Source organism: Mirounga angustirostris, unplaced genomic scaffold (genome assembly GCF_029215605.1).
Source record: "Mirounga angustirostris isolate CCGP_5_RB_7025 unplaced genomic scaffold, mMirAng1.0.hap1 SCAF_13, whole genome shotgun sequence".
NCBI lineage: Eukaryota > Metazoa > Chordata > Mammalia > Carnivora > Phocidae > Mirounga > Mirounga angustirostris.
In genome coordinates, this window is record NW_026991721.1 from 101140864 (window position 1) to 101168538 (window position 27675).

General features: G+C 43.1%; 1 protein-coding gene across 6 annotated transcripts in view; it reads right to left on the minus strand.

The window, feature by feature from the left end:
- DIXDC1 (DIX domain containing 1) overlaps positions 1–27675 on the minus strand; it is a 59815-nt gene continuing 32140 nt past the window's right edge. For 5 of the 6 annotated variants that reach the window (XM_054512305.2, XM_045895049.3, XM_045895050.3 and 2 more), the window contains 15 exons: positions 25062–25174; positions 23420–23568; positions 19898–19987; positions 18681–18734; positions 17085–17135; positions 14601–14705; positions 14115–14168; positions 13558–13650; positions 13407–13478; positions 12533–12622; positions 12027–12188; positions 11482–11548; positions 5642–5747; positions 4552–4660; positions 1–3370 (listed from right to left, as the gene is read on the minus strand). In XM_054512305.2, the coding sequence (XP_054368280.1) occupies positions 3290–3370; positions 4552–4660; positions 5642–5747; positions 11482–11548; positions 12027–12188; positions 12533–12622; positions 13407–13478; positions 13558–13650; positions 14115–14168; positions 14601–14705; positions 17085–17135; positions 18681–18734; positions 19898–19987; positions 23420–23568; positions 25062–25174 (1396 nt within the window). In that variant the 3' untranslated portion in view covers positions 1–3289. The remainder of the gene's footprint in view (positions 3371–4551; positions 4661–5641; positions 5748–11481; positions 11549–12026; positions 12189–12532; positions 12623–13406; positions 13479–13557; positions 13651–14114; positions 14169–14600; positions 14706–17084; positions 17136–18680; positions 18735–19897; positions 19988–23419; positions 23569–25061; positions 25175–27675) is intronic. The other variant, XM_064577442.1, reaches the window with a different exon arrangement.

The window sequence follows — 27675 nt, forward strand, 5'->3', positions numbered from 1 at the left end:
TTAATGGTATTTAGTTTGCAAACTCCATTTTATTCATGGTTTGTTTCTGCTTTTTTTTTTTTAAATTAGTTCACAAATCTGGTACATACAGGCAGTTAAAACTGGTTATCACTTTGATAATCAGAAGCCTCTGGTATAACACAGTCTTCATGAAAACAAACAGGGAGAATGCATGGTGGTAATCTCTGAAAGCAATGGTTGCAAACATCCATGTTTCTAAGAAAATATAACTTTACATATATATTTTAAGCAAGCTATACCTCTTACATAAATTCAGACAACAGGAGTGTGCAATCATAACGCTTATTTTATGGAAAAAATGAAAATTATTATGACATAAATGCTCTTAAGTAATTAGAGTCCTCTTGGATTGGATGTAGAACATAAAGATATTTCCCTAATTTACAACCATCTTGGTCAAAAAGAGCTGAAATGTTAATCAGTAAGTAGGAATGCCATTAACTGAGTTTAACCCAAATTCTTTAGGTACAAATTGTAAAGCGTTCCAATTCCAGCTAATTTAAGGAACTGAGTGAGAACAGTCATCAGTTTTTAAATGACAACTTTTGAAGGAATTGAGCTTTCTTCTAAATTAGTTTTTGTGAGAGGATCATTTTTTTTTTTAATCTCACAGGTTTAGAGGTTATTTTATGAACTCTAAACATTCTAGTTCCTTAGTTTTTTCAAAAAAAGAGAATTTCAGTGTTAGGATGAACTATTTCACACAAATGTCACCAGGGGACAATACTCTGAATAAGTCAGGAGGCTTAGAGTGCAGCCATAGTGTAAAAAACAGGAATCTATTCAAACCAGAAGGAACCAATGCACACGCTTCCTCAGAAGGTTCCTGTCTTGAGAAACTGGAATGGGGATTACCAACACATTGTACACAAAAATTACTGGAGTGACATCCTATTAATGGGGGTGTTTAGTTATTACCCATGGCATATGAGATTATTGAGCTGAAGGGGAAAAAATTCTCTCATTCTCTCCCCTGAGCTCAACTTCAGCTTTCTAGGGAGGCTCTAAGGCCGTGCAGCTCCTCTTCCAAAGGACAGAGATACAAAAGCCAAATAAGGTAGAGGACTTTGAAATTTTTCTCTCGTTTAATTTTCTCTGAAAAGCTAAACTCTACATAATGTTGAGAGTGTTTGCTCAAAGAAAACTGACAAGTAAAAACTTAAGAGACAGATATTCATGATAAATTGTACTGGAAATACAGTAACGAATTTTGGCCTGATAACCCTCATGCTGTCTTATAGCAAAACACTAAAATTCATGCAACAGAGCAATTGGTGACATGAGGACCTTTTCTCCAGACTTCTGGGGGGAGGGGGGCGGGGGGAGACAGACTCAGAATATCCTCTTTTCTTCTGTTTGCTTTCATAATGAATTATTCTTGCTTTTGACTGACTTTCCCAAACTTTCCCAGTCATTTCTAATGAGAAATTCTTCAGTAGGAGAAGATCAAGTAAACTTACTGAAAGATATCAGGTATCTTTTGAGCTCCTTCTGTCTGCTAGAGGAGCAATCAAATAGATTACGTAAAACTACCTCCACAATCAAAATGGCAGGTAGAATTAGAACCAGGAGTTAGTTGTCATTAGTATACTCGTAATAAAATAAAGCTTGTTCTGAAACCACAAGGGTAAGAAGAGAAGAGCCTGTATAAAAGCTACTGGGTTCTCTAGAAAATGGATACAGTATACAGAATGTGAGAACATACAGAACTCACACTCAAGTTATAAAAATAGACATGGTTCTCGGACAAAAAGCAAATGAGTACAAAAGAATTCTCCAAACATGAACTATTTTTAAAAGACACATCTATATAAAACAACAAAATGTTGTTTCAGAGCTCCAATGAGTAGTCTGTTGAAATAGCTGGAAAAGGGAGATGAACTAGAGACAGACAGGTCAAGAACCCAGAACTGACTTGTCTGACTCTCCTGGTTGGCAGTCTACATCAGTGGTCACAGGCCAACTGCTTTTGGGAATGAATGTGTGTGTGTGTGCGTGCGCGCACGCACATATATATGTATATACATACATACATATATATATATGGCTGATTAGTTGATGGTGCTTGGTAAATGACTGAGAAAACCCAAGTTATTAAGTAATCTCTGGAAGTTTAACTCTTTTAGCTTCTACACTTGACAATGTTGCACATGAGAAAGGATTCTAGGGTTTTTTTTACCCAGAACCAACCCTGCCATTCACAACTCATGCTCCATGCCCCATGGTTCCTATTGTGCCCTCAAGGATCAACCTAGACTAAATATATAATAGAAAATAACTTGAAATGAAGAGGGGCAGACCAGTAACTCATGCTCAGTACTCATAAATCACAAATACTGAAATTAATGGTCTGTCTCCTTTTGACCGCAAAGGAGATACCATGAGCTAAAGGAAGTCATGAGAGAAAGAACGTCAAGAAAATATGGGTAGCAGCACCTTTCCATACCCGCCTAGATTTTTAAGGAGACTTTAACTCCTTATTCCTTTCAAACACAAAGTTCGTCAGTTGGAAGGGGGAAAAAATGGCTCTACAGTGGAAGAGTCCCCAGAGAAAACTAGCAGTACATGAAATGTGCCCTCTGTGGGCTAAAGGACCAGTTGCAGAACCAGTTAAGACACAAGAGGCAACCCGAGGTCTTACTTCATCATGTTTTTAGCAAAGTATAGCACAATAGGGGCAGCCCTTTTTCCATCCAATCAACAATTCAGCACCATCCATGTCCGGTCCAAAAAACTCCTGAAGAGTGGGCGTTCATCTTTGGTACCACCTCATGAGTTACTCTTGGTTTGCAGTAGCTGCAGAGAAGCCAAAAAGCTGGTACCTTTGCCTTGTCTGTGAGTACAAATGCTGGAACTCTGATTGCTGCAACCATGGAGGCCAACTAAAATAATACTGTAACACACAGGACTGATGCATCCAATTCGCAGGTTCCAGATAATAGCAGCCATGCCCCTACGGGAGCGAGATCGTCCGTTCCCGTTGGTTAAGGCCTTCGGTTTGTTGTCCTCAGAGCAGAATAAAGCACTGTGTTCCCGCGGACAAGGAACTCCAGATGAACCCATGGTCTCCAGGTGCACAGGGGACTTTAGGTACCACATATGCCGGGCACAGCCAACAGTACTGGCCCGGGGCCGTCGCACTTGGAGAAGCTTCCGTTTGGCAGCACGGATGAGAAACTTCTTCGTGTTTTCTGGTTTGGGTCCTCTTTCCTGAGTGAAACAGCCAGGGGCTGCCAGGTCCCGTAAGCCCCCAATCCAATACTCAGCATTAGTTCTCTCCATGGTCTTCTTCCACCCAGGCTACAATTTTCCCTTCCCACCCAGGGATGGCATCATCATCGTGGAAAACCTAGAGGAAGAAAAAAAGCCACAGCGAAAAAGTAAATAAGATAGGGAGTCTATTTGGACAGCTGCTGCTGATACAACTAAGACCTCAACACAGAGGATTAGAACATACAGAGGAAAGCCTTAAGTTAGAGTCTATGTCCCTTTGGTTTCATCCCTAAAGTTATAACTAAATAGATATATAATATTTTTAATATATGTACTATGTTATTGTATTTTGTATAATAGATTATGTATATTATATATAATATAATATATACTATAATATATCCTATTGTGTTGTATTCTTATATATTATTAAAATTACATAACATATATTCTTAGTTCCACATCTATGAAATGGCAAAAGCATCCCTAACCCTGCTTTGCTTATAGAGATTGATTAGAATTAATAAATTACTAACCATACAGCACTTTAGGGTCCTTAGGAGAAAGCAATAGCACAAGCATTACAAAAATGAGAAAGGGTAAAATTTTGGTCCCAGGTAAAAGGTTAGACAGAAGACCAAAAGAACAGGCAGTTCTTTTTATTCATTCATTCAATTTTCTAAGCCACTAATAGAACAGGGCTATTAAAGCATTTCAGTGTGGAAATATTTATGAAATAAAACATTGGCTTTAATCACAATGTGATTATGTCAGAACCCAGAACTCTCTTCCCTATATTTGGCAGATGGATTATAAAGAGGAGCGTAGGCCAAGAAAACAGTCAGCGAGTTGAGAATAAGCATAGGAGACTTTCCAGAAGTTCCTCATTTTCATTATCTGAGAAACTACCATCATGATATACAGTTCCATATATTCATGCCTGTTTATTTTGCTCGACATAGGAAGCAGAAAGGTTTCTAAGATTTGGCTACAGATAGAGAAGGGACCCCAAAGCCAAGCCTTGATTCAAGCTTAGGTCCTTTTATTTTCACTAATAAAACTTTCTCCTTTTTGAAATAAAGAATTCTATCCCAGTTTGGTCAAAGTGATTAAGTCCTTGAACTGAAGAAGCTGAAAACTCCTTGTGCAATTCCCTGACCACGTCGGTCTAGAGTAATCAGACTGGTCTGAGGCTCTGGAAAATTCCTCTGACCTGGTTAGGGAACTCGGGTACTTTGGGTACTGGTCCCTGAGGAGGAGGCTCTGGGGTTCAGGAATCACCAGCAATACCACCCAGACTCCCCAGGGATTCGGTACCTCCTCTTTGACAGTGCCAAACTCAGGATCCAGCGCTTTGAAGTGATACCGGTGATTTCCCTCCCGGTCAATAGCTGCTTTAAAATCCTTTAGTGTCACCTCCCCCAATCTGCAACAAAAGGCAAGAGCACTGAAATAGACTGTTTATCAATATTTTGGAAAGATGAGATGTTAGCTTTAAAGCCAGGCCCCTGCCAAAGACTCTCCAGGCAGAAACGGCATGGCCTTGCTAGGTCCCTGCCCCTGATAACCCAGACAATTCTACAACAGCAGAGGTTAGGGAGCCACCATGAGGGAAGGAGAAGAGCATTACGGATGGGGTGATCTGAGAATTTAAAATAGATTTTTTGTTTCGGCAGCAGCCAGATCACTTTTCTCTGTTTTACTCTAGAACTAAGACATCATAAGGTCTCTGAAATCTAATTTGTTGAACTATCAATATGTCTAAGTTCTCTTGATTTCCTTCTTTGCAACAATACTCCATTTCCCTAGGCTGGTAGAGTTAAATCAGACATCACTGTCTTCATCCTTCCAGCTTCGGAAAGCTCCCCTTTAGCCCAGACCAACTAAGCAAACTCTCCAGGAGAGGGACATCCTATTACCTCTCTCAGTTGTAGGTTCCAGAGTTTAAAAAGTCTTTCTTTCAAAGCCATTTACCTTACAAGGGAGTATAAATGAATGTTTGAAGGTTCTTAACATGAATTCTCAGTTGCTTAGATGCAATCATCAAATAGGACCAAGATCAATGACTAATAGCCCTGGAGAGCCAGGCTGCAATCCATGGCTATCAATGGGGGCTGTTTTGAGCCCTTAAAAAACGGTTTCTCCTAACTTGGAACATATCTGTGTATCAGGATTGGAAGCACTATTATTGTGTCTGAACCTTGCAGCAGATCATGACTTGTCCCTTGTAATGCCACTGGTTAGTGGTGACACTGAAACTAGGATCCCAGTCTGTATTCTTACTACACCATACTGTTTCCCAAACACCGCTCAGCTCATTCAGTGGGCAGTAACGCATGATTATGCCTCCTGTCATTACTTTGTCCTTTTAAAAAGTAAAAGAGAAATAGCGATCCCCAAATCTCACCTCTTTGGTATATTGACCATGAAGGGTGTAAGTGACCGGTCAGTGAAATAGAGCACTTTAGTGCAGGTACTGCTGACAGCTGGAGAGCTCTGTGAGTGAGGCAACTCTGCAATCAGAGAGAGACTCCGTGGTCAGAATTTGCTCCCACCCCGCCCCCCGTTTCCTGTCATTCAAAGTGCCCCAGGAGAATGAAGCTGCCTGAGGTCACAGCCCAGCTTTCACACTGTTGCAAAACACCAACCACGTCCTTAGGGTGTGATCCACAGGAAGTCACCACTGGGGCCACGAAGCCAGGGGGTGCTTCAGACATGGACACTATCATGAGGCCACCATTTCTCACCCATTCCAGGTATCTCTACCAGGGGATAATGAGTGTCCTGACAGGCATTGTTGCTCAGAGTCAAAAGAGGTCAAAGAAGCCAAACAAGATTTCCACTAAGGAAGAATGGACACACAGCGGGAGTTGCAGATGCTGCCAACATTTAGACAGTGGCACGACAATGCTCGTGCCATTCATGAAAAGAGAAATGAGCAGGAACAAGAACCACAAAGTAACCTCAGAAACTCCGATTCCAAGGGACTTCATGCTTCCACTGTGCAAGGTACAAGACTTATTTTATCCCTTAGCTACACAGAATCTATATGTATTGGTCCCATGGTTTGTTTGTGGGTTTTTTTTAATTTAATTTAATTTTTAAAGATTTTATGTATTCATTTGACAGGGAAAGCACGTAATCAGGGGGAACTGCAGGCAGAGGGAGATGCAGACTCTCCGCTGAGCAGGGAGCCAGACGCGACCCGGGGCTCCTTCCCGGGACACTGGGATCATGACCTGAGTCGAAGGCAGATGCTTAACAACTGAGCCACCCAGGCGCCCCCCAACCTCGGTCTTGAGGGTGGGGCATTTGCAGTGATCCTACACTCCCCCCAAGGGTAGACAACCTCTAAATATATGAGCCCAAGACAGTGTCCTACCAGGCTCCCAGGGGTAGACAGTTCTCTTTTCCTTTTTTCCATCCCCCTTGCCAAAATGGGTCTTCACCTTTGCCTGGGACAGGGAGGGAGGGGGAAACATTTGCTGCCCTTCCCTATTGGCTTAAGGCTTTTGTTCCTTAGAGAAGAATGTTTCATGCTTTTCCTGCAGTGGTAGCTGCTCCCCTTCTCTGGGCCTCCACCACCAAGAAAGGTTTTCTGTAGACTCTCTTCCCACAACCAGTATTTTTCACAAGCACCCAATGGAGGTCCATAAAGAGCCTGCAAGTGTATGTAAACTCCTCTTGCATCTGTGGCCCCAAGGGTTCCTCTCCTCTCTGCTTAGCCTTGACCAATTACAATCCTAGCTGAATTCTTCCATTCTTCTTGTATGGTGGCGCCATCTTCCTCCCGTGCTCTGCCAAAAGTACACCAGGGCTTGCATCCAGCCTCTCCTTGGAAGCACGCGTTTGTACTCAGACTAGTCAGTTGCCCTATGATCTCATCTCTCTCACGGGTTCAAGAAAGTTATGATATTTTTTAGGTTACTCAACTTTGTCTTATTATTAGGGTAGGAGCAAGACTCCTTCCAGCCTTCTACATCCTAGCCAGAGGTTGGATATTACTTTTTTTAACTAACTTTTTTTAAATGGAGGTAAAATTCACATAACACAAAACTCACCATTTTAACCATTTAAAGTGTACAATTCAGTGGCATTTAGTACATTCAGTGTTATGTCACTCTAACTACTATCTAGTTCTAGAACAGCTATTATCCCAAAAGGAAACCTCATACCCATTAAGCAGTCACTCCTTCCTAATCTTGGCATCTGTCTGATGTACTCTATTTGTTGTCTCTATGGATTTGCCTATTCTGGACTTTTCATATCAAAGGATTCATCCAATTTATACCCTTTTGTGTCTGGCATCATTCACTTAATGTTTTCAAGGGTCATGTTGTAGCATGTATTCGTACTTCATTCCTTTTAATGGCTGCATAATATTCCATTGGGTGCACATGTCAGAATGTGTTTAAACATTCATTGGGTGATGAGCATTTGGGTTGTTTCCACCTTTTAGCTATTGGATATAATGCTATGTACATGTGTGTGCATTTTTTTTTTCTGAATACCTGTTTTTATTTTTTATTTTTTTAATTTAAGATTTTTTATTTATTTATTTGACAGAGAGAGACACAGCGAGAGAGGGAACACAAGCAGGGGGAGTGGGAGAGGGAGAAGCAGGCTTCCCGTGGAGCAGCGAGCCTGATGCGGGGCTTGATCCCAGGACCCCAGGATCATGACCTGAGCCGAAGGCAGATGCTTAACGACTGAGCCACCCAGGCGCCCCTGAATACCTGTTTTTAATTCTTTTGAGTATATACCTAGGAATGGAATTGCTGGATCATATAGTAATTCTATATTTAAGTTTTTGAGGAACCACCAAACTGTTTTCCACAGCAGCTGTACCATTTGACATCCCCACCAGCAATGTATGAGAGCTCCCATTTCTCCACATCCTCAACACTTACTTTTCATTCCTTTAGAACTAAGGTATCTCATTGTGGTTTTGATATGCATTCCCTAATGACTCTTGGTTTTAAACATCTTTTCATGTGTGGATTGGCCATTTGTTTATCTTTGGAGAAATGCCTATTCAAGTCCTTTGCCTGTTCGTCATTGGATTTGTCTTTTGTTGTCAGTCTGTAAGAGTTCTTTATGTATTCTGTATCCTAGATCCTTATCAGATATATGATTTTCAAGTATTTTCTCCTATTCTCTTTGTCTTTTCACTTTCTTTTCCCCTGTCTTTTCACTTTCTTGATAGTGTCCTTTGATGCAAAAAAGTTTTTAATTTTGATGAAATCCCAATTTCCCTATTTTTTCTTTTGTTGCTCATGCTTTGTTCTCTTTTGTTGCTGACTGAGAATCCAAGGTCATGAATATTTTCCCTGTTTTTCTTCTAAGAGTTTTTAGCTTTAGCTCTTATATTTACATCAATGATCCATTTTTAATTTTTGGACATGGTGTGAGGGTGTGAGGTAGGGGTCCATCTCTACTCTTTTGCATGTGGATATCCAGTTGTCCAGCACCATTTGTTGAAGAGACTATTTGCTGGTCAAATGACCAGAGATGCATTGGTTTTATATGAACTCTCAATTCTATTCCACTAATCTACTGTACTACTTTTTTTTTTTAAGATTTTTTTTTTTTTGAGAGAGAGAGAGCACACAAGAGGGGTGGTGGGGCAGAGTGAGAGGGAGAAGCAGACTCCCTGCTGAGCAGGGAGCCCAATGCAGGGCTCAATCCTAGAACCCTGGCATCATGACCTGAGCCAAAAGCAGATGCTTAACCGACTGAGCCACCCAGGCGCCCCTCTACTGTATTACTTTTTAAATCTGAAATAATTATTATTGTTTTCCCTTAAGAGTAAAAGGCAAAAAAAGAAGTGGATTCAGAGAGAAGATTACTCTTTAAGGAGATCTGGCTGTGATGAAATGGAGAAAGACAGGGCATAAGGCAGAGGGGAATAATTGGAAGGTATTCTGAGACTATTAACATTTGCCTGCACCTCTTAAATGCCACACTATACCACATTATTTGCATACAATATTTCACTTAACGCTCCTAATCTCTCAAAATTATCTCCATTTCATGAAAAAGGAAACTAAAATTCAGTGATATTAACACCCTTGCCCATGATCACACACTCTGCTGAGAGCCAAAACTGCACCCCAGATTTGTTTGATTCCATACTCCATATTTTTCCCACTCTACTTTGTGTCCAAAACAAGTGCCTTTCTACCTACAGGGAGATATCGAGTTGTCATTCAGAAATATAGCCCTGCAACTCAGAAAAGGGCCGAGGTTAGAGATTAAAGTTTAAAAATAATCAGCACGTAAGAGTAGTCGAAGTTGTGGGAGTGGAGGGGGATTATCTAAAAAAAATACGAAAAGGCCTAGGTCTAGACCTCCCATGGATCCCAGGACACATCGACATTCAAGGGTTTGACAGAGAAGACAAGAGAAGGAGACTGTTGAGTTCACTGGTCTGCACATCCAAAGAGGGCAAATGTCCATCCTGTTCATCTCTGTATCTCCTGTGTCTGACACAGATACTACATAATGGATGTTCAATAAATATCTGCTGAATGAATAACTGGTTGGCATTGAAGTTAAAGAGGAAGAACGTGTACAGAAGGAGACTATTCAAGAACAGTAAGTGATTTTGAAAAGTCAATGGAAGATAAGGTTTGAAAAGTAACCACTTTGTTTAAGGCCGAGAAGGTCAACATTGATCCAACAAAAAGAACACTAAGTGGATTAGCTGAGTAACAGTTGACTGGTGGCTTGAGTAGTGAATGGGAAGAAAGGATGGAAAAAGGACAAGTGGTAGACTATTTTTTCAAGGTTTGATGGGGGGAATAAGAGAAAAAAGTCAGTAGCTAGAGGGCTAGCGAGTTACACAAGCTTTTGTGTTTTCAGAAGAGAGACCTTGTAGCTCATTTGTGAATACAGAAATTAGATTCACATCCTAGTTTACAAGCAGCTATGAATTTATTTGCAGTATTGGGGATAAGTACTACAAATACACAAAAGGGTATGGAGGAATTTATTAGACTTTTAAAGAAGAATTTCCAAATATTTAGACTTCTCTGCATTGGCAGTTTATATTAACCTAAAGAAAGTACTGAAGGGGATGACAATAAAATAAAAAGCCTCTCAAGAAATGAGGGACGCCTGGGTGGCTCAGTTGGATGAGCGTCTGCCTTCAGCTCGGGTTACGATCCCAGGGTCCTGGGATCAAGTCCAGCATAGGCCTCCTTGCTTGGCAGGGAGCCTGCTTCTCCCTCTGCCTGCCACTCCCCCTGCTTGTACACGCTCCCCCGCCCACCTCTGACAAATAAATAAAATCTTAAAAAAAAGAACAGAAATGACTGTTTCAAAACAATGCTAGAAAAAGAAATTGAAACTAATTCTGGTACTAATATAATTTGATTTGTTCCCAGTGTAAATCCCTCATTCAAGAAGAAAAGGTACCTGGGGGCTTACATATTATTTTATTTACCCTACAAATAACATTTTACCTTTCTTATTGTGCCAATATCTTAAGTGTCTTACTTTTTTTTTTTATTAATGTAGTTTTCAAAATTGCATATGTAACAGACAAAATTGGTTACAGTCAGCTTTTTACTATTTGGTTTTTGTAGATTATTATGGACTTTTAGATTAGGCCTGGGTAGACCATAAAAAGATAAGAAAATGTGGACATTATTAAAGCAAAAGGTAACATACACGATAAAAGAGAAATTACAGGCAGCGTAGGTTTCCAGCATGTTTGAAGGAACAGGGAAAGGACTGTAAGGAGAGGGCACAGAGCAGGTTAAATTACTTCTCAGGCGTGGCCACTAAGTGGCGCAAATCTTTTGCAGGACTCAAACTGAAAGACCTGCACATCCGGTTTTAAGGAAAATCTCCAAAGAAATTAAACTTCCTGCCTTCAGGAAGAACTGGAAATTTTCTGTGCTATTTGGGACTGTAGAATAGTTTGTGCGTGTTCTTGTTGTCTTATATTTTGCTGTGTTCAGTGTAAATGTTTTGATATTGTAGATTTTCCAAAGATATTTTAGCCTGAGTCAGCAGCATCCTGCGAGTGGCTAAATGGTACTTGGGGTGATGGTGGTGATTTCGATGGTATGTGTCTTCAGAGTCCTAGAAGTAACTTGATTTAAGTATTGCTATAGAAACAATGTAAGAGTGAAGTATCACAAGAAAAATTCTACTCTCAAAATGTTGGTAGCAAGAAAAACACGAAATTTCTGATCTAATGTGCTAGGGAGTCCTTCCTGAGCAATAATGAGTACTTACTTGAATTAGGGGGCCAGGACTCCCGGTATTCACTACCTGCTTGAGCTCTGGGTGACTTGCCCCGAACCTGAGGAGCCACACGAAAATGTGAAGAGTTATGATCAGTAGGAGAATTTATCCAAGAAATTTAAATCATAAAACTGTACCTGAAATATATACTTTTCTACCACATCTTCCACAGTATATAAAATCGGACAGTGTATCCTAACAATAATGATGTACATTTATAAAAGGCTTTCTAGTTTCCAGTGCATTTTCCCATATTATTTCCACATCCAATGCCAAGCTCATTCAGGGGAGAAGAGGAAGGGCAAGAAGCAGTAAAGAGAGACCCCCGTGGGGTCAAGAACCACAATTCCTTAAACACGCAATTTCTAGGAGCAAGTTATCACGAACGCCTTTCCTGATGAAGAGTCGGCTCCATTTAGAGGAAAACCTTGGACAGGGTCTTCCTGTCTGTTAGCATGGCCCTCATTAAACTAAACTTGATCAAACTAAGTTCTTTGGGTGCTTGCCCAAGAGAACCAGCCCAGGAAGAGCATTACCCTTCTGTCCTGTTTCTTCTGGGTCTCCACGGCGTGCAAGCGCTCCATCAGGCTGGAGATGCCCTGCTCCAGGCTGTCGATGGTGTGGTGCTGAGGGTCGTGGCCACTGAAGCTATTGCGCAGGCTGCGGAGCGCGTCACGAACGAGCTGCAGGTCGCTGGTCTGTGGGCAGAAGGGAGGTGCTGCTGAGCAGGCATGGCGCCGTACGATTAACCACATCCCAACCGCCGGGCTTAAGTTGGTACAGGAGAGAGCCTCCCAGGACAGGTCTTTTATTTTCGAGGGAGGAGGTGTGAATGGTAAGAAATTTTCCTTCACAGAAGTGGGCCTACTGTTTGCCCGCTAATTATTCATGGCGGATAGCAAGTGCTTCACATCTTACGCACTCAACAGACTCAAGAATTTGGGAACTGGGGTATAAAAGGCCCAGCGCGCTGGCAAAGGCTAGGCTACTCTTCTGGTTTTAGCTGGAAGGGGAGGTCTGCACGCAAATCCTAAGAACCTACCCCTTTGTGAGTGACTGAAGCAGCTCCTTTGCCGGCCACAGGAAGGAGAAAACCATTGCTTTGAGAGTTGTGACTGTTGTAGTTGGTCACCTACAGCAGCAAGAAGAAGCGATGCTTGTTAGAAGGGAGAATTCCAAACCAAGATGTCCTGTCTTACTTTTCTTATTTACACTTATCCCTTCCTGACATAGTATATCATTGTGTATTTGTTCATGTCGCTCTCAGTTAGAAAGTAAGCCTCATGAGTGCACAGACTTTTTTTTTTCCTCCTTCTGTTCACTGCTGTAACCCCTGTACTTGATACTTGGTTGGCACTGTTGAATGAGGAATGAGCAAACTGGAAGCCTCAGCCTGGAGACGCCCAACCTCGCCTCAGCCCGGCCACCAGAGGGCCTGAGAATGCTGCCCCAGCACCTCCAGACTTCACTTTGGTGAGGAAAAAAAAAAAGAAGAATGACTAATATTTTTTGAGCCTGACTTTGTGCCAAGTGGACTATTCATTTTCCAGATGAGTCATTTCTTTTTCTTCTTTTCAGATGAATCTTCTTTTTTTTTTTTTCAATGAGTCTTATTTCTAAGGCTCAAAGCAAAGCAAATTAAGGTCACACAATGGCAGCAAGTATGAAAAGCCAGAATTCGAAACCAGATTTTCTTTGCCTGGAACCTGCACTCTTTTTAAAATTTTATTAAGTTTTATTTATTTAAGTATTCTCTACACCCAGTGTGGGTCTCGAACTCAAGGCCCTGAGATCAAGAGTCGCATATTATTGCGACTGAGCCAGCCAGGAGCCCCTGGAACCTGCACTCTTAACCCCCTCACCAAATAGCCTCTTTGATCCTGCAGATGTGGGGCGGGGGGCAAGGTGCCAGTTACCTCATCTGCCTCTCTTTTCATACAGCGAGCCAAAAGGACGTCTTTCTGTTCCAGCTCCCACTCTAGATCCACCTGCAAATAAGAGACTGAATCAGAAAAGGATGTCTTCGGGCTGGAGGGGCAGAAAGTCAGTGTGTGACTATGTTCCCACCTGCTGGTAACTGGCCTCGGAAAGCTTCCGGAGGGCTTCTTCCAGCTTGGCCTGGTGCTGCTGGAGGAGGCGCTCCTTCTGCCCCAGCTCTTTCTGCAATTGAGACAGAGCTTTCAGACGGTAGCAAAGCCAAGCATGCTGAACAGCTCACCGCGGGCCGGCAAGTTCCACCCGAGCAAAGGAGAGCCTCAGGGGGAAGAGTCCCTTCCTCAAGCCACACAGGAAGAAATTCCACACCGTAGTCATGTGACACCACAGAGGAGTCTTGGAAATGTAAGGAGGAAGGAACTACCATTTGTAGGAGGACCACTACATGCCACGCATGCTAGTTAGACATAAAGGTTGAGATGGAAGTTTCCAGACAGCTACTTCTATACTCCTTCTCGTAGACATGCTATCTATTCTTCAGGGTTATTGAATCAAAGGCACGCAGAAGGTTTCCTTGCAGAAAGCAGCAATGAGAACAGGGTACTTAAGAGCTCTTTGAACAATAGCAACAACAGAACGTCCATAAAAGGTCAAATGGAAATCCTTTCCAAACTGATATGCATACTTACTTGATATTCTCCCAAGAGCCGGTTCCGCTCATCTAGCTTCCTCTGCAGGTCCACCTGCAAGAAGGAAAAGAGAGAATTAATTGGCACAGAGGTATTGTCTGCCAAGCCCGGTAGGGAACCAGCTATGTAGTAACCAGGTGGATGTTGGCTACTAGAGTATAGAGCACAGAGAGGGCACAGCTATGGTGAAAACACACAGCTGCCCTCCGGCTGCTCTCGGTTTCAGTAAGATAATCAACCGGTCGCACCACAGTTTTGCCTCTATCTCAGTGTCCTCAAAATTGAAGGGCTCGAGGCCAGTGTGAAATGGGCTTCCAGCCAGGAACAGAGATGAATCTAACAGGAAGTAAAACTAATTGCAGACATGGAGGGTGGGCACCTCAGAAATAAGCTAAGAGAGATTAGGATGGCATGTCTAACAGGACTTCACGTATCCTATTTTGCTATTGGGGCTCAATGAGGTCCAAGTTCATTCATTTAGCTCACATTCTGGTTGTGCAGCTCATCTTTGTCCATATTTGCCCTCAGCAGTTCTTGTTTGAGCTGAAGAACAGATGTGTCCTGTTGAGTCAACCTCTGCTGCAAGGCATCCTGGGGAAAAAAGCATACTCATTACTGTGGTCCCAATTAATCAATCAGCCAGTTATCACTACAAATTTTAAACCCCTTACTGCGTATCCAACATTAGTTCTGGCAAACTGGGAGACAAAAAGAATATGAGGTCTTGCTATAAAGAGATGAGCAGGAATTATTCTGTCCCTTTCCAGGATGCTAGCAACTAAAGCAAAGTCCTATCCATCGTCCTACGTAGCTGACTGAAACCTGATTTTTCCTCCACCTATTATTCACCCCTACCCTCCATTGCATTCCTGGCAGCATGATGCCCTAGAGAGAGAGTCAGTGCCCTTTGGGATCCGATAGACCGAGATTCAAATTACAAGTCTACTGCTTACCTTCACGACAGTGACCATGGACAATGCTCTCGCCTTCCTCCCACCGTGGCTTTCTCATCCGTATCTTGGGCATTTAAATACTGAATCTAGATGAGCTCTTTTTCCTTCTCATTCTCTGCCAAGCCCCCATCTCCTAGAGGGCTGGACCCTATTTCTGCCTGCCACCCTGTTCATACAGAATCCTTGGAATCACTCCCACCCTGTCTTCCAGAGTGTTGCTCCCACCCTGCTCCCATTGCCTTCCAATGCCGAGTCTGGACCAGGATTGGGATTATATTTCCATGCTCAGAACTCTTCTTGGACTGATGGTTTCTCTTCCACTGTCTACGATCTTACCAGCTTTAGGGTATCTTTCTCTCAGCTTGGAACCTCTTGGTTCCTACCATGCCTAAGAAATGTGGGTTGTACATACTTAAAAGGGTCAGCTGGAACACATTTTTCCAACCATGGTGGCCTGATATGGAACTCATGGATTGGAGCTGCACTGCAGTGTATCTGCCCTGACTTTTCTCTCTTTACAGACTGCAAAGCAATGGTGCGGGCTCCGGAGAATGTGAGGGTCCATTCTTAAGCCACGACAGTACGTGCCAAAGGTCGTCCAAGATGCCCCTTGGCATCAGCAGTTCAGAGAACTTTTCCCAAAGTGTTAGTAAGTGTTGCATGGGAGAAAAGGTACTTCTGTGGTTAATAATTTCAAACTTTTATTTGTTTGTTTGTTTGTTTTGTTGTTGTTGTTGTTGTTTTTAAAGATTTTATTTATTTATTTGACAGAGAGAGAGCGAGAGCAGGAACACAAGCAGGGGGAGTGGGAGAGGGAGAAGCAGGCTTCCCGCTGAGCAGGGAGCCCGATGTGGGACTCGATCCCAGGACTCTGGGATCATGACCTGAGCCGAAGGCAGACGCTTAACGACTGAGCCACCCAGGCGCCCTAATTTCAAACTTTTTTAAGCCAACCTTTCTATGACAGACTTTCTCAGGTCCTTTAGTATGGTGTTATTCACTGGGATTCTTCCAGCCTACAGGGCCCTTCTCAAGCTTATTTGAGCACAGAACACTTTGTTTTCTGAAGTATCTCAAAGGATTAAGGCTATGAAATACACTCTGACTCTGACAAACACTGCTGAGCTGCCCTCCAGTCTAGCCCATGAATGGAAGTGCAGAGAAGAAGGGAAAAGCAGCAGCTTAAGAACATCCTTTCGCACTTCTAGGTGTTTATTCAACAGATACATTCCCACTTGGGTAAAACAACGTATATTCAAGGCTGTTAGCCAGATCCCTGTATTAGTAAGAGACTGGAAATATCCTAAAAGACCGTCAATAGGAACTGATTACATTATCATATAAATATACATTGGCATACTATGCAGCCATAAAGAAAGATCTAGAAAGGTCTTTATGTATCAATAGAATGATCTCCAAGATACGCTAAGTAAAAAAGGGCAACATGTCAAGCTGCATGTATAATATACTATTATTTGGGGAAAAATCATATACATACACATTTATTGATAACTGCTAAGTTACCTCCAGGAAAGGGAACTAGGTGACTGGGAGGGGGTGGGAGGTGGGGGGTGGAGAATATGGCAGGAAGACAGATTTTTCAAGGATTATCTTTTTAGACCTTCTTCACTTCAAGCCATTTAATATTATTAACTACTCAAAAACTATGTAAATTACAATGTTTAAGAGGACATTCTTCTTTAGAATTGAAGAAAACTGTAAAAACTGATTGTTTTTACATATAAAAACTGCCAGGGTGCCATAGGGGAAGGGACAGCGCCATGAGTCGTAACCACCAGAAATAAGCCTCAGCAAAACACAGGTATTTTCCTCAACGTGTCTCACTTCCCATCTACAAAGCACTTTCTAGCATCACACGGCCTGTCCAAGGCTCCCGCAGATGTATACAAGCCCACAGACCCAACTACCCTCCTCCCACTCCCACCCACACTCAGCAGTAGATAGCTTTACCAGGTAGAGTTTGTTTATTTAAAGGGTTAAATGTCTTCCTTTTTACCTTTATCCCCTGTAAGTTTCTGGCTTCTTGTTTACATTTCAGCAGCTCCTTCTGTAAATCAAATATAGTTAGATCAGATGGTAGCATCTGGGTTGCATCAGAAGCATTACCTCATTCTGTCAGTAAGAACACAAAACTCAGATAACCATTCCATGAATAATTATGAGAATTCCATGAGAACCCTCTCCTGAGGCAGGAAGCAGGTCCGGTCCAGTAAACTCCGCTACCTCACAGAGACAAGAACGAGATCCATCCCGTTCTTCCCTGTGCTACCCAGGCCCAAATGCAGGTGGAGAAGTCTTGCCAAGAAAGAAGATACCCACATTCCCATAGACTCTCATTCCTACATTTAGCACTCTTCACTGACAGGAAAACCTAATCCTGATCATCTAAGTCTCCCTTACTGAAACACAATCATATCTTAATATGCCTACCCCCAATGTCATTTGTTCAGCAAAGGGTTAGAATACTTTAGATTGTCCAAGTGAGCATTATTCTTTATAAATCAAACAAAAACACATTTAGCCCAATGATGAAATACTAATCATCCATCCTTTACAATGGATTAAATACATGTATATAATTGTCATTAGGAAAGATTTTAGGAGAGGGACACCCAGACCCCAGACCCTACTCTCTTCTTTTTCTATTGAATCACATCAAGAGTTTGGAATTACCCTATCTAAAATGGAGAATTCCTAACATGGGCTCCACAGATGGACTCGAAAGTAATTCTATTAAAAATTCAAGTCAGTTGAGTGTGTGTGCATATTCCTGGAGAGGGCGCTAATGGCTTTAGTCATATACCTATGACTCCAAAAAAGTTAACACCCACTGAACTAAAAGCATTCTGGGAAGAAGTCATTATAAAGGACCATACTGGACTATAGTTAATAATACTGTATTGTGTATTTGAAAGTTGATGAGATAGTAAATGTTAAAAGTTCTCATTAAAAGAAAAAAATGTATAACTATGTGTGGTGGTGATCATTTCATAATGTATACATATATCAAATCAATATGTTGTATACCTTATAAATTATTAAAAAATTATTTAAAAAAGACCATACTGGGGGCGCCTGGGTGGCTCAGTCAGTTAAGCGTCTGCCTTTGGCTCAGGCAATGATCTCAGTGTCCTAGGATCCAGCCCCTCGGCAGGCTCCCTGCTCAGCGGGGAGTCTGCTTATCCCTCTCCCTCTGCCCCTTCCCACCTCGTGCTCTCATCCACGCATGTGCGCGTTCTCTCTCTCAAATGAATTTTTAAAATCTAAAAAAATAAATAAATAAAAACAAAAAAGACCATACTGATATTAGACCCATTTTTAATTAAAAAAGAAATATTATGAAACATTTAAAACATAAAGAAAGGTAGAACCAATGACATAGATAACTATTACTCACCACCAAGACTGAAAAGACATTACCTTTTTGCCATATTTAGGACCTGTCTCTCTCTTTCAATTAAAGACATAAAACAGACACAGCTCAAGTCCCAAGTCTGCATCCCTTCCTCTATATCCATCACTGTTCTGACGCTGGTGTGTGATATTCCCATAAATTTTTTCAAAGGGAAAAAAGGCACATGTTCTGACATACCTTTAGGTCCTGATTCTCCTCCCTGCTCTGATCCAGACGACTTTGGATTATAATCTAAATATAAGGCACAAAGAGATGGCTATGCAGCTATGCTGTGGAACTCAGAGGTCATTCATTCAACAAATATTTGCTGAGCACCTTTTTTGATGCCAGCCTTGTACTGTGAATTCAGAGAAGAACAGGCGGCAGCTCCCCACCGGCCCTGATGGAAGCACACGCACAGGGCAGTGCAAGGAAAGGACTGTGGGTGAAGTTCAGACAAGTGTGTATGTGCTGGGTCCCGGGGGGTCGGAGAAAAAGCAAAGGGATGACAAAGTGAAGCTTGCCTTGGAGGTAAATTATTGTTGCTGTTTATTAGAAAACGAATTAGAGGAGGACAGGAGAGGGATCAGGAAAACCAGCTGGACGGCTGCTAGCATACTGGACGGAGGCCTGAATTAAGGTGATGGCTGTGTGAATGGAGAGAAGTGGATGGGAATATTTAAAAAGGGAACAGACAGAGCTGGGTGACCTACTGAACCTAGAGGGAAGGGCCAGAAGGATTCAAGGATGCTATTTTGGGTATCTGGGTGGATGGACAGCGATCAGAAACAGAATGCAAAGGGACAAGTAGTTTTGGCGGTGGGGAGAGAAAAGCTGTTTAATTTACGACTCAGTGAAGTGAGATGCTTATGGGACATGTAAGTGGAGATGATCAGCAGGTGGTTACATGCTGCACATACAAATCTACAACTCCGCGAAGAGAGCTGGGCTAGAAATCAGTATTTGAGAAGCAACATCTGAGTCAGGCGGGGAGTGGCGCCATGGAGGCAGATAATACTGCCCAGGTGAACGGATAAGACAGCAGAGGGCCCGGAGGGGAACTCTGAGCAGCACCGGCATTTAAGGCGTCCGCAGAGAAACAGATGCTTCAAAGGGAACCTGAATGTAAACTCTGTGAGGGTGATGTCTTAGGTCTGCTTTGTCATCACCGAATCTCCAGTACCTTGAAACTGTGCCAGGCACGTAGCTGGCACTCAATAACTATTTGTTGATGAGGGAGGGAGGGAGGGAGGATGGAAGAAAGAGCAGTCAAAAATATATGCGGAACACCCGGAGAGGCGGAGTCAGGGAAGAGAGCATTTCAAGAAGGTGAGGACAACAGAGTCAAAAGCTAAAAGTAAATCAAACACAGAAACCAGATTATCTGGTGTCCAGTCACAAAAGAAGGAACTCACCAGTTGTTCCTCAGGATTGACTCCTGGTTCACAGAGGGCCAAGGGCCTCTCCTGTTCATCTTCGGGTAAGGATCCATTGAGCAGTAAGGCCTGAATAACCACAGAAGCAGAAAGAAAATGGACTCCCATCAGATGACTGAGTCCAGAGTTGAGCTTGCTAAGCTTTTCCTAAATTGAAATCACAACTGAGCTTCCTATCAAAATCTCCTTGGTAATTTCTGGTCCTTAGATACCTCCAATTTTTCATCTTGGGTCTATCGGGAGTTCCTTTTGTCGGGCTCATGCTTAGGACCCTTTCATCTCTCTGGATGCACCTGAATCATCCACTCCAAGGCTCCTTGGCCCCAGCTGCTCAAAATGAATTCTACAACTGGAAAGTGAACTAAAAGCAGTAAGAATTATCCTTCCTTAGATGAGTTCATTACAATGAAATTATTTTAAATACATTTAGGGGCGCCTGGCTGGCTCAGTCTGTAAAGCATGCGACTCTTGATCTCAGGGTTGTGTATTCGAGCCCCATGTTAGGTGTAGAGATTACTAAAAAATGAAAAAAAAAAAATCTTAAAAAAATAAAATACATTTAGAGCACTGACTTGGGTTTGTTGGATTTTTGTTTGTTTTAATAACTCTGAATTTTTACTCCCTAGGGCAACCTGTATAGAGAACAAGAAGGAAAACGTATTTACGGAAAGATGTCCTCCTTCATTTCCACTCCCCACACCAGGCTTTGCTTTCTTTAGAATATGGAGGGGAGGCACATTTACCCTGAAGCTAAGGAAGCTCAAACCCTAGGGCCCCTCACATGCACTGACCCTCCCAAAGCCCCGATCTAATATTGTACACTTGACCCTTGAACAACACGGGTTTGAACTGCACGGGTCCAACTGATATGAAGTTTTTTTTACAAAATACAGTACAGTACTGCAAGTATATTTTCTCCTCCTTATGACTTTAACATTTTCTATTCTCTAGCTTACTTTAAGAACACAGTATATAGGGCGCCTGGGTGGCTCAGTTGGTTAAGCGACTGCCTTCGGCTCAGGTCATGGTCCCGGAGTCCTGGGATCAAGTCTCACATCGGGCTCCCGGCTCAGCAGAGAGCCTACTTCTCCCTCTGACCCTCTCCCCTCTCATGCTGTTTCTCTCTCTCTCTCTCTCTCAAATAAATAAATAAATAAAATCTTTAAAAAAAAAAAAAGTCTCACATCTTCATGTGGACTAACATACATCTTAAAAAAAAAAAAGAACACAGTATGTAATACATATAACAATCAAAACAGGTGTTAACCAACTGTTTATGTTATCAGTAAAGCCTACAGTCAACAGTAGGCTATTAGTAAAGTTTTGGGGGAGTCAAAAGTTACATGCAGATTTTCAACTGTGCAGGGGTTTGGTGCCCCTAGCCATCCCCCACCCCAAATTGTTCAAAGATCAACTGTACTCATAATCTGTAACCTTATTCTTAAAGAAGGCCCCCAAAACTGTATTCTTTAGCACTCACAAAACTTGGAACTGCTCATGCAGGTAGGTATCATGAGACCTATCAGCTCAGTGAAAGATTTAAGAGTGCGTCCCCATTTTATATTTCAATTCTGTCTCAATTCAATCAAGAGTTACAGAGGTTAAATCCTGTTTCAATAAATATAACACAAATTAACATCACAAATGCTGGTATATAAAAACTGTTTAAAATCCAGCCACTGGTTGGTCTACCAAGCACTAACTAATAATAAGACGTTAGTAAATCAAATGAATTTGGCTATCCCATGGAGTGTGGCAAAAGGTGTAAGACAACTATAAGACACCACGGGGAGCTAAGGGAGAGCAACGTCAAAGAAGCACTAACTCTGTTAGTGGCAAAGTGTTGAGCGGGCTCTAACTGAGGCATACTAATAAGTCAGAAATCCTGGATGTGGCTTAGCATGCAACTTACTCATCACTGAAAGAGTTAAGAAGCCCAGTGGATGCTGTGAGCCCCATTGTATTCTATAATGGAACTGAATTCTCATTGTGATCATGTGGCTGTGAATTAAAACAACTCTGTTTGCAGGGAATATTAGGGTGCTGACTTTCTGCCTGTCAAATCTCTTCTTTTTCTGTCTAATCTGCCATCGGATTTCTCCCAGCCTGAAAAATGCAAACTAAACCAAAAGCCAAACTGATGGATATCTATGTTCATATAATGCAAATCATCCTGGGAAAGACCTGGTTGGATATGATCCCAAAGTTAGCACACATTAATTAAACCAGTCCTTAATGGAGTGGCAGATAAGAGATCTCAAAGGCAGACATTTAAAAAAATAACAAAGCCAATGGGGAAAAATCAACAACTCTCCTTGGGAATGTTTAGGCAGTAAACATTCCTCCAGCCCTTGTCAGCTCCTGGGGCACACGTTATGCAAACTGTTTCTCCACAGTACCAATCTCCTTTTTTCTTTCAGAACCCTTTGTGTCCCCACCCCGTTGCTGGCTGGCTGGGAGCACGCCCTCCACCGCAGGCCGGTAGCCAGAGCCACTCACAGAATGTGGGCTTTGTTTACATAACCATAAATATTTGACAATTCAGAAGCAGTGCAGTTCCCAGCACAAACAGAAAGGAATATTCCTAGGCAATTTCAGGGTCATCAGCACACGACAAGGGCTCCCGCAAACAGGGACAGACGCACAAAGACAGAGGACCTGGGGGGGGGGGGGGGCGGTGGTCATTCAGGGTAGGAACTAAGTCAAGTGGGTCAGTCGGCCTGGGGGGGGAGGGGGGAGAATTGCCGAACTGGCACAAAGGTATAGAAAAGACTGAAGGGCTTTGTTGCTCGAGGAAAACCTGTTACCTGATCATTATGGCTTGGCAGCCTCTTACAAATGCATTGGGGGGAGCTAAATCCCTTAGCTAGACTCAAACGGAGACCTGCGGCATTACTTGAACTCTTGAACTCTTCCTAGGGACAAATTCCCGACTGTTTGCTGTGCCTGTCTCTGGGAAAGCACCATGACTGCAGGTCCGTAGCTGTGGATGGGGAGAGACCCGCCTATGAGCAAAGAGCCAGAAGAGGGGTTTGGTAGGGGTCCATAATGGCTCCCAGGCTTACAGAAATCGCAACAGCTGTGCTGTCAATGGGAGTCCGCAAGGTCCACTTAGGAGTACTCACACATAAAGAATGTTCTGCTCTTGGGGCACCTGGGTGGCTCAGTCGTTGGGCGTCTGCCTTCGGCTCGGGTCATGATCCCAGGGTCCTGGGATCGAGCCCCGTGTCGGGCTCCCTGCTCTTTGGGAAGCCTGCTTCTCCCTCTCCCACTCCCCCTGCTTGTGTTCCCTCTCTGGCTGTCTCTCTCTGTCAAATAAATAAAATCTTTAAAAAAAAAAAAAGAATTTCCTGCTCTTTGAATGCTATTCCCTCTGTCTAAACTCCCCCTGCAACTCTGACCTCATATGAAACTGAATCGGTTTATTTTCAACTGATCCTCGTGAATTAAAAATAATCATCAATCGGTGCACCGAGGATAAACCACACGGGAAAGAGCTACCTGTAATCCTGATATCATTTTCTTTGCTTCCTCCATTTCTTTTTCCAAATGTTCTTGTTGTTCCAACAGCTGTTCTTCCCATGAGGTCTCCAGATAGGTCCCGGGGCTGCCTGGTCGCCAGTCTCGGGAAAACGGAGAGTCTGTCTCCTCTACAAAATGGAAGGAGGGAGTACAGTTCATGTTGAAGAAGACAGTTTCCAGCAGAAAGCGCTCACAGTCCCCCGCGTTCACGGGTTCAGGTCACCTGCCTTCCGAACCTGTCCGCGCGGCGCAAACCAGACTCTCCACCAGGTGGGGCTATGAGACACAAAGAACTGGCTATGAACTCAAACTCCCCAGGTTGGGGAAACAGATCCTCCGCAGAACCTTTAAGAAGTAGTTAAGATTCCCTCCTGGGGAGTCTTCGTATGGGACACATAGACCCTACTCTTAAGTCTCTGGAACTGGCATCCCCGAAGCTGGATTCTGCCAGGTACAAAGAGAGGAGCTGCCAGTTGCCATGAAAACCAAATTCTCGTTGGTTGCTGCGAAGCTTCATAGGGGCGACTCCGAGTTAATATTCCTTTGACCGTTCCATCATACGGAAGCCCCTTTCACATAGGACGCTGTGTGAGTCACACAAGAAACAAACTAGTGAGAGCACACGTGCACAAACCATTCAATCTCGCTCCTTGGTTTCGTTTTATTTTCCTATGTTTATGGTCTCTTTGCTCTGGTTTCCTTGTCTATTTTATCCCATCTAATTGTGTGCCCGGCCATTAAAAATGCATTACGGAATACAGAAGGGTATAAACTCTCTGAGTAAGCGTCTTCATTCATAAGCGTGAATGTAACAAGGATAATTCCTCTGGGTTGCTGTGAAGATTGAATGAGGTAACTCATGTGCAGGGCTCCGTGGTGCCTGACCCAGAGCACTCACTCAGTAAATGCTTTCCCTCCCCAAGGTCCCAAGAGTTTCTGAATCAGTAACAGGACTGACTCTTTGGTGCTAATCCCAGGGCTAGAGGCAAGAATTTAAGTCCAGTTCTTCTTCTGAGGGCTTCAATTTCATTACAACCCTTATAGATGAATAAAACTCTATTGAAATCACATGCTTTGCTTCTTCTATGCTTCCCTCTATGTTTATGTAAGAAAAAGGAGAGCAAGTGAAACAGAAGAAGTCTAAACAAAGGGAACCCTTTGTGGTCCTTTCTGTGGCCGTCACACCAAAAGCCTGATGTAGTCTTGCTCTTTATATTCTTACACACACCTCTGTTCATACTATATATTCTTGGTTCATATTTAAGTCAAGGACTTACTGAAATTATTTCTATAACACAGGAATAATAAAAACTGTTTACTTGAGTAAGGCTTTTGGATTGCCCCAAAGTCATTTCCTAATTCATAGGTACCCAGCAGAGGAATGGCCCGTCTACACTGCTGTAAGATTTTTGACAGCTATGACATCAGAAGTGACATTCTGCAAGAGGATAAACACATTCATTGACTCAAAGGCATCAGAGCCCCCTAGAGCTGACCTAGCACGCACAGACTATGGAGAGGGAGAAGACCAGGGAGTTTATAGGTAGATAGTCAAGACCCCCAAACACTTCAAGATGAGAACTGTTCCTCGAGCCAACCTAGGCATGCTGACAGATAGTACCTGTTCTGTTCTCTATTCCTTCAGAGGGAATAATCACAAAATCTGCCTTCTCCTCCGACTGGGTTATAATGGATTCGCTCTTTGCACTGTGGATAGGACTGGGTGAAGTCAGGCTGTGATGGAAGGAAAAGGAAGAGAAACAATTGTTATGAACAGTTGTTTATTTTTTTAAAGATTTATTTATTTGAGAGAGAGAGAGAGCATAAGCATGCAGGGGGGAAGGGCTGAGGGAGAGGGAGAGAGAGTCTCAAGCCGACTCTGCACCTGGTGTGGAGCCTGATGCGGGGCTCAATGTCATGACCCTGAGATCACAACCTGAGCCAAAACCAAGAGTTGGATGCTTAACCGACTGGGCCATCCAGGTGTCCCTGAACAGTTGTTTAGAAGCCAACTGTCATAATTTATCCCAGAGACATGTTCTTATTCATCTTACTCCTACTGCCTAACATAGTCCCCAGCCCACAGTATGAACAAACATTTGTTGAATGAGCCCAGGATGAACTTATTGAATGAATGAAATGAATGTTAAATGAGTGAATGACCCAGTCTTTTCCACAGCAAGGCTGCCTCGAAGCCTGATTCACAAAGAAGAGGTTTACCAGAAGGATGGGTAATCTAGCATCTTAAAGAACTCCAAGTTTTGTTTTGTTTGTTTGTCTTTTTTTTTTTTTTTTACTTACCACCACCACCTGCTCCACCACCATCCCTGGGCCCAGATTCAAAGACTAATGTAGTGTGTATCTTAGTAGCTTTGGGAGCTGGAAGGAAAATCTACTCACAGACACAAGCATCACCAGCAGAGTAACATGGCAGATCAGCTCTAGGCTGATCTCAAAAGAGGGGACAACGCTGAGGGTGATTCACGGTGAGAAACTGCTGGGACTGTGGACAGTGCCAGGCTAGGCAAAGGGGCAGTGATATATCAACAAGGTCAGGACGTGACAAGGAAAAGGGGAATCAGAAGGAAAAGGGGAAAGACCTGCTTGAGAAAGGGAAAGGTTTACTTGATTGTACCGTCGAAGAGTTATTCAGATCCCTGCTAGACTATTTGCAAATTACCATCAGAAACCTCTCCTCAATTCTTAAGTTCTGATACAACTACTAGCCTTGGAGGGAACCGCTGTGATTTTCAGGGAAGATGAATTTTAAAGCTGTAGAACAACAGCAAATCAGCAAGACAAGATGGGGATGTGAGACTGATGTTTCCATCTGACAGGGGAAAGGAATCTGAAGAGCCTTTTTTCTTTGCGCTGCACCTTGAGAACATCGGCTCTGAAGCAATCTCAGAGGCTATGGGGTCTCTAGGCCCAGCCCCCTCTCAGGAATTCTTTCCAAATCCATCACCCAGACAACAGTGAAAGTGTCTAGGACTCACTGACCCACTTAATGTGCCCCTGAAGTCTCCCAGGCTAATCCTCACAGCCTCGATCAGGAGTTAACATTTTGTCTTCCTAGAAACCAGGAAAAACAAGAGCTGAGCACAAGTGGTTGTAGTCAGACATTTCAAAGCCTCGAAAGCAGCCTGAGGACTAGTGTCTCATCCTCTTCGTTCTCCCAAGTTTAAGGGCTTTGGTGGGAATGACCTCAACCAGTAATACATTCTTATCCTATTAGAACCTTAGAAAACAATTTACAGTTTTTTGCTTCAAATCTATAGATCCGTAACCTGAGCAGACCAGGGGTAGAAAGGTGGCGAGGAGTGGTATTTAGAAACGGTAACTGCTTATCCATCTTTCACCACTTAGGCAACCTGACTTCCAGGCCAACGTGAACTAACTGCTGGGAAAGCATTAGTGGAAGGGCACTCTGTCATCATAAGGAGAATAGATTTATGAGTACTCAGGCCTCCACATTCACCTTCCTACAGAAACGGGGATCCGCTTGCAGAAAGAGGCCTGTATCAGCTGCTCTTCCTTGAGAAATGATAAAACGACGCTTCCTCAGCTGACAAGGTGCTATGGTTGACACGTTCCACTGCCTGTATTTGGCTGGACCACAGTGGGTATGTGTGAGACGCAGGGGGGCGGGGGTGGCGAGTGGAGTGTGAACCTAGGATGCTGGAAAACTGCTTGCCTAAAAGAGGAGCCGCATGCTCAGCTCTACCCTCCCCCTCTTAAGTGAGCTGTCTCCCATATAAGGGCAGGAGGCGGCGGATGTCTGCATATCCAACCCCACTGGGGAGTGGCAGAGCAGCCAAAGGAAAACAACATTTCTCGTGAATTTGAGGCTGCCAGTGCGTGAGGCCACAGAGAGGTAACACCATGAAACCAGGTCGCCAAGTGAAAAGATGAAGGAAGAAAATCCTGAAGCACGGGTCAGAGCAGCAATCCTGCTGCATCCCCAAGAAGAACCTCAGAGATGAGGATGCTGCGTTCAGTCATCTGCTTCAGGTCACAGAAAAGTATTTTAATGCTAATTAATTACAGGGCTTGGGCTCTCCCTGAGGAGCTCAAAATCCCTGTTTTGTAAACAAGTAATGCCCCACCTGCCATGTAATCCCCTCAAATCAGGGAGCTGATTACAAATAAGGTGTGCCTGATACATTTCCTAATTCCCACAGGTCTAACATCTCTCCAATCTTAGCATCAAACGATCCCCCAGCAAAGTCCAAATC